We start from the raw sequence: 13,769 nt of genomic DNA on the forward strand, positions 1-13,769 counted from the left end.
CTTTCAACTGTAAGTGCTTCTGTCTGACAGGCGTTCAATCACGTGGCCAGTGGTGCTGGGTTATAATCCCGCACTGTGCTCTATATGGTACAGGCGGGGGAAGGGAGTGTGGCTGCTCTGACAGATTGTCTTATTACAGGACAGATGCTGTGTGATTCGGCCACCCTAAGCCATTCATACGCTGAAGATTTCCCATGGCATAAGCTCTTCTATCTGCACAAGATGCCGCCTCCACTTACTTGTGTTAATAAGAAACTGATTGGAAACGCCGGGATGGTCCACGTCATGGATGGCCGCAGCAAACAACGCTGCTAAGATCTCTAGGTCCGTAAAAACAGCCTGAAAGTGAGACACGGAGCTGGTTACACAGTGTAATGTACAATATATGCATACAAGAATAAAAAGCCCTGGGAAAATAGGGCGCAGGGGATTACCGCTAGTAGAGTATTGTTTAATTAGCCATATTCTACTGCTGGATTCCGATAGTAAAATATTGGTAACTAGTACCGGGGCATTGCGAGTATAGAAATTGCTCCATAGTATAGCGGGCGTTCCACTCCTGCTATGCAATGCTGTAATTTGCATATCCGTAAGCCCCCAGTGCCTCTGGCGACGAAATTTCGCTTGTTTACCGCATATCATGGCCATTATAAAAGCCGCAATACCAGGTGGGTTCGCTGCAAAACTCAGCTTTTATAATAGGCGCCTGTGGCAGCGCCATTTTTTTCCATAAGGGCTCCTGCGTCCCTTTTTCTTTATTCGCACTGCGTAACATGTTGGCGCTTTATAAATACAATAAATAAATTAAATAAATTTGCAATATATATCTGTCATAAGATATGACAAGCTTCAAAAGGGCCCTGTGGGGAACAGAACATGTCCTGCCCACATTTATAGCAATCCCAATCATTCTCTCATACCTAGGATGAAATCTGATTGGCTAATAGGCAAATGGCCTACGCTTAGGCCTAAAATTTACAAGGCAATCTTTTTTTTGCATGAACCTTTAATATCCATACACAACCTGTACAGACAAAAGGAAGGCTAGGAAGCTGGAAGATGTAGAGCAGAGCTGTGAAGAAGGAAGCTCTTATGCATTTATGAGATGTGTATACATTGTATTTCCTGGCTACAGCTCAGAGTCATCTATTATTAAACAGAACCCAACACTGGGATGCCTGACTGGGCTGAATGGTGTAGCACTGAGAAGACCGGCGAGAAGGACAAGCTGGAGAGCGGCTCTGGCGTCAGCAGGCCCCGGATCGTGTTACTTGTGACGTCCATGTTGCTATCTCCATCTGTTTACATTGTGCATTATTAATATTTTTAGAGGGCTCAGTAGGACAGCTTGAAACTCCATCATTAATGTTTGCCTGTAAGTGAGCTTAGCAACTGAAAACCGTTATGTCTGGTTCCCCTTCATACAAAGCTGCCTCTCGTTCTATGCAGTGCAGCAGCTGTAGCTTTGGAGATTCAGGCTTTCCTGGGCAGCGTCCCCACATGACACCTAGCCACTCTGCTAAGAGGCCAGGCCCCATTCAGTATATCTATGTGGAGCAGTGCAGTGCCATGCATTATAGCTGTGCCGAGCAGATCAGCTAGATTAAAGTGGAGCGAGCAGCACTTTTAGCACCCAGGGCATTTCAATAGCACAATAAAAATGCATGCTAAAATGTGGCTCATTACTAAAACAAATTCCATTCTACCTCTTAATTTTACATTTAAATGTTTGTTAGAGGCTTATATTGCCCTACTTCCATGGCCCGCCATCATCAGAAAGTGCAGGCAGACAAGGACTGCCCTGTAATTAGCAGTAGCAATGAGCAAAAACAAGCTTTAATCAGCAGGGGGGGTAGGGAGATTGGACACTGTATTTCACTTTGGATAAGTCCCACTCAATTAACTTCACACCTTCCCCTGCATAAATGAAAGGGGGGGGGGGGGGAAGGTCCTATAGCTATTAGAATCCAGGGCAAACTGCAGAAAAAAATGCTTGGATCCCTTTAAGAATAACTATGTTGTGCAGGCAGCTCCAGTCAGTGTAACTATGTGGTGTTAAGCTTCCCAACTCTATATGACTATGCTGTGCAGTGCAGTCCCATTCAGTATAACTGTGGTGCAGTATAGAGCCATTCATTCAGGACTGAGCAGGGGGTATGTGGTCCCACAAAGTATAACTGTGTGATGTGGCCCCACCCAACTATGTGTGCGTTGCAGCTTTATTCCATAGAACTACATTGTGGAAGCATATAAAGAGGAACTGTAGTGAAAATAATGTAATTAATTAAATTGCTTGTTTTTTTTCACAATAATAATTTATAAATGATTTAGTCAGTGCTTGGCCATTGTTAAATCTTTCTTCATCCTGATTTACATTCTGAAATTTAGAACAGGTGGTGACATCTTAAAGGTGGCCACTAACTATACAACTTGCTAAACTGATGATTTACGAACAATATTTCTGATGAACGATCGGAAAATGCTGCTAATCTGATAGGATTGGTTAAGAGATTTTTGCCCATTAGTGGTCCCAAATGATAATTTCCAACCGTCCATATGAGAAATTGTTTGTAAACGATCGCTCGACAGATTGTATGGTAAGTGGCCACCATTAGTCCTGCCAGGTGATCTCTGTGCGTAGAACTCTCAGGAAACAAACATTCCGCAGAGGGAGAGGTTGCTGGTTTGGTAGTTTGAAACAGCTGTTATTTCCCACAATGCAACGAGGTTCACAGATAGCAACTGTCAAGAACGTGGAACGTATCAGTTTTTAAAGGCACACGTTTTCTATCTGTGACCCTCTGTCGATCTGGAAAAATCTCTTCAGACCCAGAGGGTCTGGAGGGAAAAATGCCGAACTGATCTGTTTGAATGGACCAATGTGAATGGAACGGATTGGTTAACATTGGATCTGTTCTTGTCTGGTGTGTTACTGTCTGTTTTTTAGGGCCCCCCCCCGACAACTCTATTACTAACTAATACACATCTAGCGAAGCTATTGTTGCCTTGGACTGAACCTGCTATTATATTGATATACATTATATATTATTTAACCTCAGTAGGGTTGGGGGTTTTCCTATGGGTATCTGGCCTAGCTGTGAAGGTTGCTACCCCCCACTTCCTATGGGTAGCAGTGACCACTCACAATAAGGATGTTATTTGTCATACACCACCACACAGAACAGACCTCTGCCTGAACACAGTAACAGAACATTTCCTGACTTACATCTAGTGCCGGCGTGGAAAGGAGGACATGTGTGGACTGCGTGACGTCCGCGGCGTGCAAGCTGTTGTGGTACGCCACGTCGGCGTGGTAGTGGTCTTCTAGGGTCATCAGGTAAGTGATTAGCGAATCCACAGGTATTTTAAAGGTTTTACACAGCTCTCTCTCCTGCAAAAGAGACAAATAAGATGACTTATAATGCAAACAACGTATGAATACAAGAAAAACTATTCAAGAAAAAATAAAAAATTGAAAAACAACTATGCAGCTTTTGCAAATCAAAAAAGAAAGGTATCTGTACACAAATTCAGAGATCGTTAGCGACTGACTATTTCCTGCTCATTCCCCTTTTAGTCACATGACCATGAAGGCAAAGGGCTCTTTCAGCCAAAAACAGCACAAAACCAAAGCTGTAGCAATCAAGTAAACTCCCATGATCGCTACACAGCAGTACAAAACAAGCAAGAGGCCAGGCACAGCTAAAGCCACACCTCCCTACTTCTATCAGCCTATTAGACTTCACACTGATTAGGAAGGGGAAGTGAGCAGGCACCTGCACATAGCTGAGGAGAAAACTAAAGAGCTAGAAATTGGTGCCGCACATTTTTTTCTTTGATAACATTTTCTATAGGTGTTCTTCCTATATGGCCATATTCTACTACATGTATATTTAACCTCCTGGGGGATACAATAATATCGGCAGGGGGCGGCGCAGCACATTTTTTTTTAATTATTATTTTTTTTTAATCATGTAGCTAGCCTAGCGCTAGCTACATGATAGCCGCTGTGCAGCGGCATACCCCCACCCCCTCCGATCGCCTCCAGCAATCAAAGCAAACAGGAAATCCCGTTCAGAACGGGATTTCCTGTTTGGCTTCCCCCGTCGCCATGGCAACGATCGGGATGACGTCATCGACGTCGTGACGTCAGAGGGAGTCCCGATCCACCCTTCAGCCCTGCCTGGTACTGATTGGCCAGGCTGCGCACGGGGTCTTGGGGGGGAGCGGCGCGGCACGGCGGGTAGCGGCGAATCAGCGCGGAGCGGCGGCGATCGGTATATACACGCAGCTATCAAAGTGCTAGCTGCGTGCAACAAAAAAAAAATTATGCAAATCGGCCCACCAGGGCCTGAGAAATCCTCTGTGGCGACTTACCCCGAGCTCAGCTCGGGATTATCCCCCAGAGGGTTAAAAAAACAGTTCCTGAACTTGGATTTTAAAGCAATCCATTCTTGATATCCACCCAGTGACTGAGGACCAGTACACACGACCCAATTTCCACTCCTGACTGGTCAAATGAACCGATCAAATTGATTGGATTTGCCACTGATGGGAAGTGAATTCTCCTGCCCATCAAATCGTACAGGTTATAAAAATGTTGTTCTTTCACAGTGTCTTGGTGCTCGTGGATGAGCAATCACTGATTGGAAAACTGACTGGAATGACTGATTGGCTGGAAGCATGCGCCCACATGCAATATGTCGACAGTGTGAAGAAGAGTTGTGGAAACGGAGACAGAGGCGGACCCTGACAGGTAAAGTAGTCATGCACAGGCATCAGGGGGGTACATTTTACACCGGGGGGGGGGGGGGGGGGGGGGAGACTGGGGGCGGGAAAGGCGACAAGGCGGAGTCAGTAGGCTGATTCCCAAAAGTTTCATACTGAAATCGCTCGGGAAACAACCTATGGCTAATGGCAGCTACACATCTCTCTCCAGTTCTTATCAGAGAGAGAGAGATCCTTTCTTGGTCGATTGGCTGACAAAATCGCTAGATGTGTGGGAATCTTAACTCTTTCAGGCAGAAAAAGAAAAAAAGGAACCCAGCCTAGTTATTCATAAACTAAGCAGTGGATTTCGGTTGTACAGACTCCTCAGCTGACTTCTCTCAGACAAATTACCTGAAATATGGTGTACATTATACAGCTCAGCGGACGGTTATTGGAATATTCCGCTACTCTGAAGATATTAAGGCCCCACTTGTTTAGATTATCCAATTCCTGAAAAGAAGAGAGACATGGTATGAAGCTTAACTGAAGTTTAAAGGAAAAGTATACGTACAACATAAATAAATCCAGTCAGCCTCTGACTGATGATGCTGCTACAATGCATTACTGATTGTGTCCACAGACTCATACAGCATTGTATTCTGTTTACACTGTATGCCATCTCTGACACCTGCCAGCTTCCAAGTAATCCGGGAGTGGCCTGCTTCCAAGTGATCCGGGAGTGGCCTGCTTCCAAGTGATCAGGGAGTGGGCTGCTTCCAAGTGATCTGGGAGTGGCCTGCTTCCAAGTGATCTGGGAGTGGCCTGCTTCCAAGTGATCTGGGAGTGGCCTGCTTCCAAATGATCTAGGAGTGGCCTGTTTCCAAGTGATCAGGGAGGGGCCTGCTTCCAAGTGATCAGGGAGTGGCCTGCTTCCAAGTGACCTGGGAGTGGCCTGCTTTCAAGTGACCTGGGAGTGGCCTGGGCAGTATATATATATATATATATATATATATATATATATATATATATATATATATATATATATATATATATATATAGTTTAAGCCAAGTTCCTTTGTATAAGAAATAAAAGGTAATTACCAGCAGGGCAGAAAATGTTGATTTGCAGTAAGTGTTGCTGCGCGGTAGTGTTACATAACACACCATTTAGTTGTGCTGCAATCAGTTAACATATAGTTAAACAGACTGCATTATTTTCTTACAATTTCTATTTGGTATCCACCATTGGAATCCCTAAAGAGCACCAAGGCAGTTCACCTGGCAGTTCTGCTGGTCTATGAGGACTAACTTTGCATATCTGAAGAATTGTTCTTAAGATCCTTTTTTGTTATGTGTTAATAAAGTTTTTTCTATTTTTTGCACTACAAGATTGCGTCATAATCTGAGTCCATTTGCCTAAAAGAAACATATGTAAACACAAGTGAGCAGAGGATCGTGTTTCAGATAAGCAGCTAGGCAGGGAAATAAAGGGAAGAGGAGGAATAGATTATAGATCAAAAGAAACCCCAGCATGCTACTGTTTGGCAATGACTAATAAAGGGCCAGTTTTCCTAAGTTGTGTGATAACTCCAAATCATAACAGCAGAAAAAGTTTTGAATGCAGGATTAGCATCTTTACCACTTAATACACTCAGACCAGTTGCTGCTGAAATTTGATTATTATGGTGACAATCCCACTTTAAGGGTCTATGGCAAAAAGTATTAGAGGCAGAGGATCATTCATGCATCAGAAGTGTCTGAATCACACACCTGAAACAAGCAATCCAGTCAGACTTCCGTCAGAAACACCTGATCTGCCTACGCTTGTTCAGAGTCTATGGCTAAAAGTATTACAAACACAGGATTAAGTGGACTGCCAGGCAACTGGTATTGTTTAAAAGGAAATAAATATGGTAGCCTCCATATCCATCTCACCTCAGGTTCCCTTAAGAAGCTATGGGCCTCATTGTGAGGTTGACACTGGGCCTCCTCAACCAGCCTATACACAACAATTGATATGGAGCATCAAACCCAGGGCATCCACAGTGTCAGAGAGGCATCAGGAAAGGGAGGGGAACAATCTGTTAATAATAATCACCATTCAAAGCACATAGAGAGGTTATAATTACCAGCATAGCAGGAATGAAGTAATAGAGCAGTTGAAGGAGGGCCTCTTATGGGCCCCTCTGGTCCAGGAGCCCTAGTATGGTTGCACCTCTGCATTGTTATGCCACTGCCAGCCAGTGGCCACTAGCTACATTCACCTGTAATCATACAGTGGTTTGCTGTACCTTCCCAAGAGGCTCCTCCTGGTCAGTCTTCACTCCAAAACGAGGTATTGTAGAGTTGGTCAGGCTGGAGCTGTGGGTTAGCTTCTTGACACCGCTGATTTGGCACATGGTCTGCTGTTGTTGTTGTTGCTGCTGCTGTTGTTGCTTCTTCTTTTTCTCACGATCCTTCTGAGTCGGGGATGGGATATCCACTTCATTCTGTTTGTCTGAAAGATAAAAAGGCTGTTTTAGAACAAGATTAAGTAATGACTTGGTGCAACCAAAGAGAGCATCTGCCCATGTAATAAGACGGGAGGGATAGTAGTGGAGTGTCTACACATAGCGGTCACTCAGCCTTGTAGATATAAGCTGGCATAGGAATAGCTGCTGAATGATACAGAAAATGTCTACTTTCCACTCATATATACCAGACCATGGGTGGACAAATTGGAATTATGCAGTCAGTCTGTACAATCCAGAAGCCACAAGGAAGCTTTTAGCTCCGCAGGCAAGGAAGGGAAAACTCAAAAGTTAGATATTGGCGCTCATTTGTATGGAGCCCCGAATTATCTGGCTTCTGAGACTTGTCCAACTCTAAATATACTCACATCTCAAAACTATATATTAGTGATGAAAAAAACATAACATGAAAATTTCCACTTCTCCAGGAAGTTAAAGAGAACCCGAAGTGAGTATGATATGGAGGCTGCCATTTTTATTTCCCTTTAAACAATGCAAGTTGCCTGGCTGTCCTGCTGATCCTCGATACTGACAATTACTATTGATAATAATAATAATAATGCCACAAGATCAACAGTACTGCCACGCAACTGGTATTGTTTAAAAGTAAATGAATATGGAAGCCACCACATTCCTCTCACCCCACGTTCATTTTAACCACTTAAGTACCAGCGGTCTATGCCCCCTTAAGGACCAGAGACCGCTGGTACCATAAACAGCAGAATACCAACGAATCGCCATGTATACCTGCCGCAACCGCCATCCACACCGCCCACCCACTCTACTTACCGTCTCTTATGACGGCACAGCTTTGAGAGCCAGTCAGGAGCCGCTTTCATTGGCTTCTGACCCCTGACCGTGTGATCAATGTAAGCCAATGGGAGTTGCTTACATTGATAGACAAGACAAATAAAAGACAAATAACATTTATATCGCGCTTTTCTCCTGGCGGACTCAAAGCGCCAGAGCTGCAGCCACTAGGACGCGCTCTATAGGCAGTAGCAGCATTAGGGAGACTTGCCTAAGGTCTCCTACTGAATAGGTGCTGGCTTACTGAACAGGCAGAGCCAAGATCCGATCCCAGGTCTCCTGTGTCAGAGGCAGAGCCCTTAACCATTACATCAGGGTCGGGAGCCAATGAAATCAGATCCTGACCGGCTAACAGGGCTCTGCCATTATAGAATGACGGAGCGAGCGAGCTGTGGTGGAGAGATAGTGGCAGCGATGAGATCGACAGGAACGCGCGGGGGTAGTGAGCTGAAATCTAAGCCCTGGCAGCCACATCAGCATCAAAAAAGGGTGTAGATTTCAACTAGCATCGTCATTAACTGGTTAAAAAGAACCAGAGCTGAACCCGAGCTCAGAAACATACTTACCTAAGGAGAGGGAAGTCTCTGGATCCAGCTGATCAGGGTCAAGATCCTCTTCGTGCACCAGTGGCTGCTCCTGCACAAACAGCTCCGACTTATTGTGCAAGCCTCATTAGGATCCAGCTGCTTCCATCTCCTTAGGCAAGTATTTGATTTTGCACCCGAGTTTGGCTCGTGTACACTTTAAAGAAACAGAGCCAATCAAAGCTAGCAGTTGCCGGATGCTTTAGATGCAAGTTAAATTTTTTGCTCATCACTGTATGCTATATATACCACATTCGTGTTCTCTCGATGCGGCCTTCACACTGAAGATCCTACTCCCATTTTCCAGGACCAATATTCCAAGCGTTAGGACAGTGGTCGGCAAGAAAGTGAGAAAACCAAGCAGGGGAAATTCCATGTTCTCAGCAGAGAAAAGTCCGGGAGAGTCTATCAGACTGAGGAGAGCGAAGCTCAGCTCTCTGTCAGGTGCTCAGGGCTCTGTGAGGAGCATGAGGGGAGTAGACAGGCCATTTAAACTCCCGGGAGGAACAGGTGTACCATCTGTACAGCCACCTTACAGGAAGGATGGTGAAAATGTCCATTTACTGACCAGGGATCATGTGATTAAGAGGGTATCATGTTTCTTTTGGGAAAGCGATTGCAGTGTTTACGCTGCAGAATAAAACCCAATATCCATTTGTGTATCTGTAACCTAGCAAAATGTTACTAAAAAAGTTTGACTCCCGCTACTGTTGTACTGACCGACACACCCAGCACTGTGTGGCGTAATCCCCACTATGTACCAGAGTCCCGTTTCACAGATCCTGCCTCTGTCTGCCAGTCACTGTATAGGCTGCCTGTATTCTGCAGGATACATAATACTGAGGCTACAGTCACTAACAAAACCTTTTCCCAGTAGTTAGAAAGCGTGCTGGAAAAATGCAAACTCATTTACCATTCAGCCAGTATCTGGTACTGCCATTATCACACATGGCTGTATACATATGCAATGTTATAGTCATTGCAGACAACTGCAATCATCTCAAAAAAATATCTAGCAATAAGATAAAAGAAATCCAGAGATCAACTGTGGTTTGGTAGTGAAAGTAACGTAATATATATATATATATATATATATATATATATATATTCACAATATTGCAGTAATTTCTAAATTATTTCTCAGTTTTTACCACAGGTGGCCACAGCTTTATTCCTGCCAGGTTATCTCAGTGGAATGTTTGTTTGCTGAAAGTTCTGTGCACAGAGGGAGATACTGCCTGCTTGGCAGCTGCAAACAGTTGCTATTTCCTACAATGCAAGGAGGTTCACAGACAGCAAACTGTCAGGACCATGGTCATGACATCACACTGTGGGAGGGGTTTCACCGCAATATCAGCCATACAGACCCCCTGATGGTCTTATTTGAGAAAAGGTAAACATTTCTTATGAGAGAGGGGTTAGTGGCTACTAATTAGGATGCAGTTCAATTAAAGTGAACCAGAGACGAAGCACCCTCATGTATTTTACCATATATATTAGTGGGAACATTAGAGAAAACCCCTACCATGTTTTCTGTTTTATTCTTTGCTGCTCAGCTTGCTTCTAATCAGCCCTGATAAATTCCCTGACTGAGCATTCAGTCTGGCATTGCTCAGAAATCATTATAGCTGAGTCATTATAGCAGAGCCAGAAGGGGGCAGGTTTGGGCTTGAAAAGACATCAGAGAAGACAGACTCAGCTATAATGATTCCTGAGCAAAGCCAATATTTTTTGGTAAATTGAAAGTTGCTAGGAAGTTGTTTGAGGTACCAGAGACGTGTGTTCGAGATTGCCCTAATTTCGTAAAGAAAAGATTGCATATGGTGAAAAAGTTGGTTGAATTGAAAAGCATTCCACTGAATAATCAACTCTTGATCTTTTTGATTTTTAAAATGAATACCTTTTTTTCAATGGATTTTTGTCATTCTCATTTTGGTGTTTATTAGCCTACCATCATTATTCTCCATTTGGTGAGTATTAGCCTTTGCCCAAGAACTCCTTACTAGTTAGGTAGTGGTTCAACCCAGGATTCAAAACCCGATCTCTTGTGTCACCTAAGGACACTTCAGTTGGTGTCCTTAAAGAGAAACTTAAGCCTAAACAAACATACTGTCATTAAGTTACATCAATTAAAATAGATAGGTAATATAATCTCTTACCCACCCTGTTTTAAAAGAACAGGCAAATGTTTGATTTCATGGGGGCAGCCATCTTTTTGGTTGAAAGGAGGTGACGGAGCATGAGACACAGTTCCAACTGTCCTGTGTGCTGATCACCCCTCCCAGTTGCTAGGCAACTGAATAACAACATAGGAAATCCCATCATGCTTTGCACAGCATCAGGGAAAACAAATCCGGGAAGTTTTTTTTTATGGGTGGAGCTTAGCTAAAAATGCAGCTTAAAATGATGCTTTGGTAAGAAAAACAAAGTTCTGAGGCTGTGAAACTGTTAAAAAAACACCAAGCCTTTTCAGTTCTGCTGAGTAGATTTTTAGTCCGGAGGTTCACTTTAACCAGTACACTATCCTGCCAGTCTTAGCAGGGTTTTCATCATCAGGCTGTCACCTGACCCAATTATTGCTTCAGGTGACAAAACGCTTTAGACTGCAGGGAAAAGCTGCCACTTTGTATGTGTACCACTGACAACATCAAGGAGTGGCTGTATGGTAGACAAAAACAGGTCTTAAAGCTGACCTGTAATCAGAACTACCTCTCTGCTCTAAAAGATAAGCAACAGCATAATAACTTAAGAAAAACATTTCTTTCTGTGTCTACTTACTGCTTTCATAGAAGCAGATATAGGGTTAACATCCTGTGTTTACAAATTAGCTGCTCTGCTGAGGCAACCAGCTGTGAGATCAAATTACAGTTGCGATTAGTCACAGATGAGGGGGAATTAGACATGCTGAACTCTCTAAATCCATACAGGGTGTATTTCTCTGTTTTCCTTCTGTCCTGTGCAAGAGTTCAGGTCCACTTTAACTGATAGATACACTTAAAAATCTCCCCTCTTTGCCGCAGATCGGGGCTTTGCGGCAGGGGATAGATTAAGGTTGGGGCGGGGAGGGGGGTCTAAGTGTTAGGCACCACCTGCCTGGGGGGAGGGGTTATGCATAGGTAGTAGGAGGTCTTAGGGATAGGCATCAGTAGTCTGTCTTTTCCCATTGTGAAATCTTTCTTCACCCTGATTTACATTGTGAAATTCATCGCAAGTGGCACTATCTTTACTGCTGACATGTGCATCGCTGTGGAATTTGTTTTTTACTGTGTTCCGAAGCCAGTACAAATAATAACTGGTCTCCCAGAATGCTCTGGAAGAATTCCGCATATCTAAACGGCCTAGGCTAAGCATCACTGGTAGGGTGGGGCTACATACCTATATACAGCAATATATAGCTATAGGAAGTGTTTGTGATGCTGAAACCAGGATAATTAGCATATAAGTGAGTATCCTGAATAATTTACATTCTATGACAGGTCGCTACGGCGCCTCTTTAATACTGACTCTCAAGTGAGACTAGCAGTCTGCAGAATGGCCAGAGCAGCCAGATGTCTCCAGTCACGGCTGACCCAGCCTCCAGGAAATTCAAGGGCTCCTCCCCCTTTTCCCACAGCTGGCATCTTGCAGGGAAAACTAAATATACATTCCTGCAGCAATAGACATAAATAATCCGTAGCAGGCTCTGCATCATTCCCACGTCACAGGATTAATAATCTATAATGGGGCTGCTGTCCCAAACTGTAAACTCTCCGAGCGCCTGAGAACCGCGACTCCCAAATCCTCCTGTCCGGCTCACAGTCTGCAGCTACTCTGTGATATGTAACAGACGTCCTGGGAACCTGCCCAGATCAGCATAAGGCTGGCTCCATGTAGAAAGCAAGGTTACAGGGGGCCATCCCTAAACTCAGATGTCATTTTCTAGTAAAAGATAAAGTGATCTGTAATGACAAAATGTAGGATGGATATTTAGTGATATCTCCCTAGTTGCAGACTGATCCCCAGAATGTTGTGACCGCATTATGCTCCAAGTCTGCTAGCACAGGCTACTTTTATATGGCTTGTATTATTATTTTATATCTATATACCACCGACAACTTCCGCAGCACTTCACAGGGTGTACATAGGTTGTCTTGTCAGCAAATGTCCCTCAGAGGAGCTCACAATCTAATGATAGGCAGCAGGGAGTCGGATACGGGAATTTCACTTCCATCAGGTGACTTGTGTATAAGCCGAGGCCCCCACTTTTTAAGGCTCAAAAGCTCTGCTTATACACAAGTATATACTGTATGTTTTAACCAGGGAGTAGTAACATTCAACAGATGGTGTAATACGCAAGTATTCAAAAATGTTTGATTTGTTACCGTTTCTGTCCCTCATGGACATGTTTTTCCACTTCCTGGGTAGACAGGAAGAGAGGGAAATGCAGACAGGTAAAAGGGAAGGGTTAGTCAGTTGTGTGTGGTCCGGTGTGATCCGCAGACACTACAACAAAAGTTGTTTAGGTGATACCTTTAATCAGGGCCGGCGCTTCCATAGAGGCAAAGGGGACAATTGCCCCAGAGCCTGTGGGGGCCCCCCTATGGTGCCCCTCCTCCCCTCCAGCTATGGGCACCCATGACAGTGGGGATGCTGTGTACTTACTCTGTATAGGAAAAGGAGGTGAATAATGGGAACCCCAAAAATGCTTTTTAGGGGACTTATGATGGTCACCTAATGGTGTGTGTGTAAGGGAGAGAGGGGGGATTGGATCGGGCCAGGCAGCCAGCTCAGAGCCCTGGGGTAATTTGGTTGGAAGTGGGGTGTCAGGGGTCCCCCGAAGTTACTTTTGCTCCAGGGCCCCATTGTGGCTAGAAACAACCCTGCCTTTAATGACTAACTGTACGAGATTGTTTTGCAATCCTTTAAAACTTTGAGTTTCTTCTTCAGGCATGAAACAGAACTGGGAACAGGTTCTGATCCACACTGACCGGTTCTGATCCAGTTCTGTACCATGCCTGAAGAAGAAACTTTGAGTTTCGAAAGCTTGCAGAGAACCTCTTGTACAGTTTTTGTTGTTCGGTCTAGGGAAGTGATAGAAAGATAATATTTTATAACCAGTTACCACACTATTGAGAACTACAATAAAGATGTAAACGAAACCCCGTGATTATTGACT

The 13,769-nt window shown here is 44.1% G+C and overlaps 1 protein-coding gene across 9 annotated transcripts in view; it reads right to left on the reverse strand.

Annotated features, from left to right (window-relative positions):
• PDE4A (phosphodiesterase 4A) overlaps nt 1-13,769 on the reverse strand; it is a 479,899-nt gene that overhangs the window by 16,115 nt on the left and 450,015 nt on the right. For all 9 annotated transcript variants that reach the window (XM_068274376.1, XM_068274377.1, XM_068274379.1 and 6 more), the window contains 4 exons: nt 7,002-7,207; nt 5,122-5,220; nt 3,227-3,391; nt 240-339 (listed from right to left, as the gene is read on the reverse strand). In XM_068274376.1, coding sequence (XP_068130477.1) covers nt 240-339; nt 3,227-3,391; nt 5,122-5,220; nt 7,002-7,207 — 570 coding nt within the window. The remainder of the gene's footprint in view (nt 1-239; nt 340-3,226; nt 3,392-5,121; nt 5,221-7,001; nt 7,208-13,769) is intronic.

Source organism: Hyperolius riggenbachi, chromosome 3 (assembly GCF_040937935.1).
Source record: "Hyperolius riggenbachi isolate aHypRig1 chromosome 3, aHypRig1.pri, whole genome shotgun sequence".
Classification (NCBI taxonomy): Eukaryota; Metazoa; Chordata; class Amphibia; order Anura; family Hyperoliidae; genus Hyperolius; species Hyperolius riggenbachi.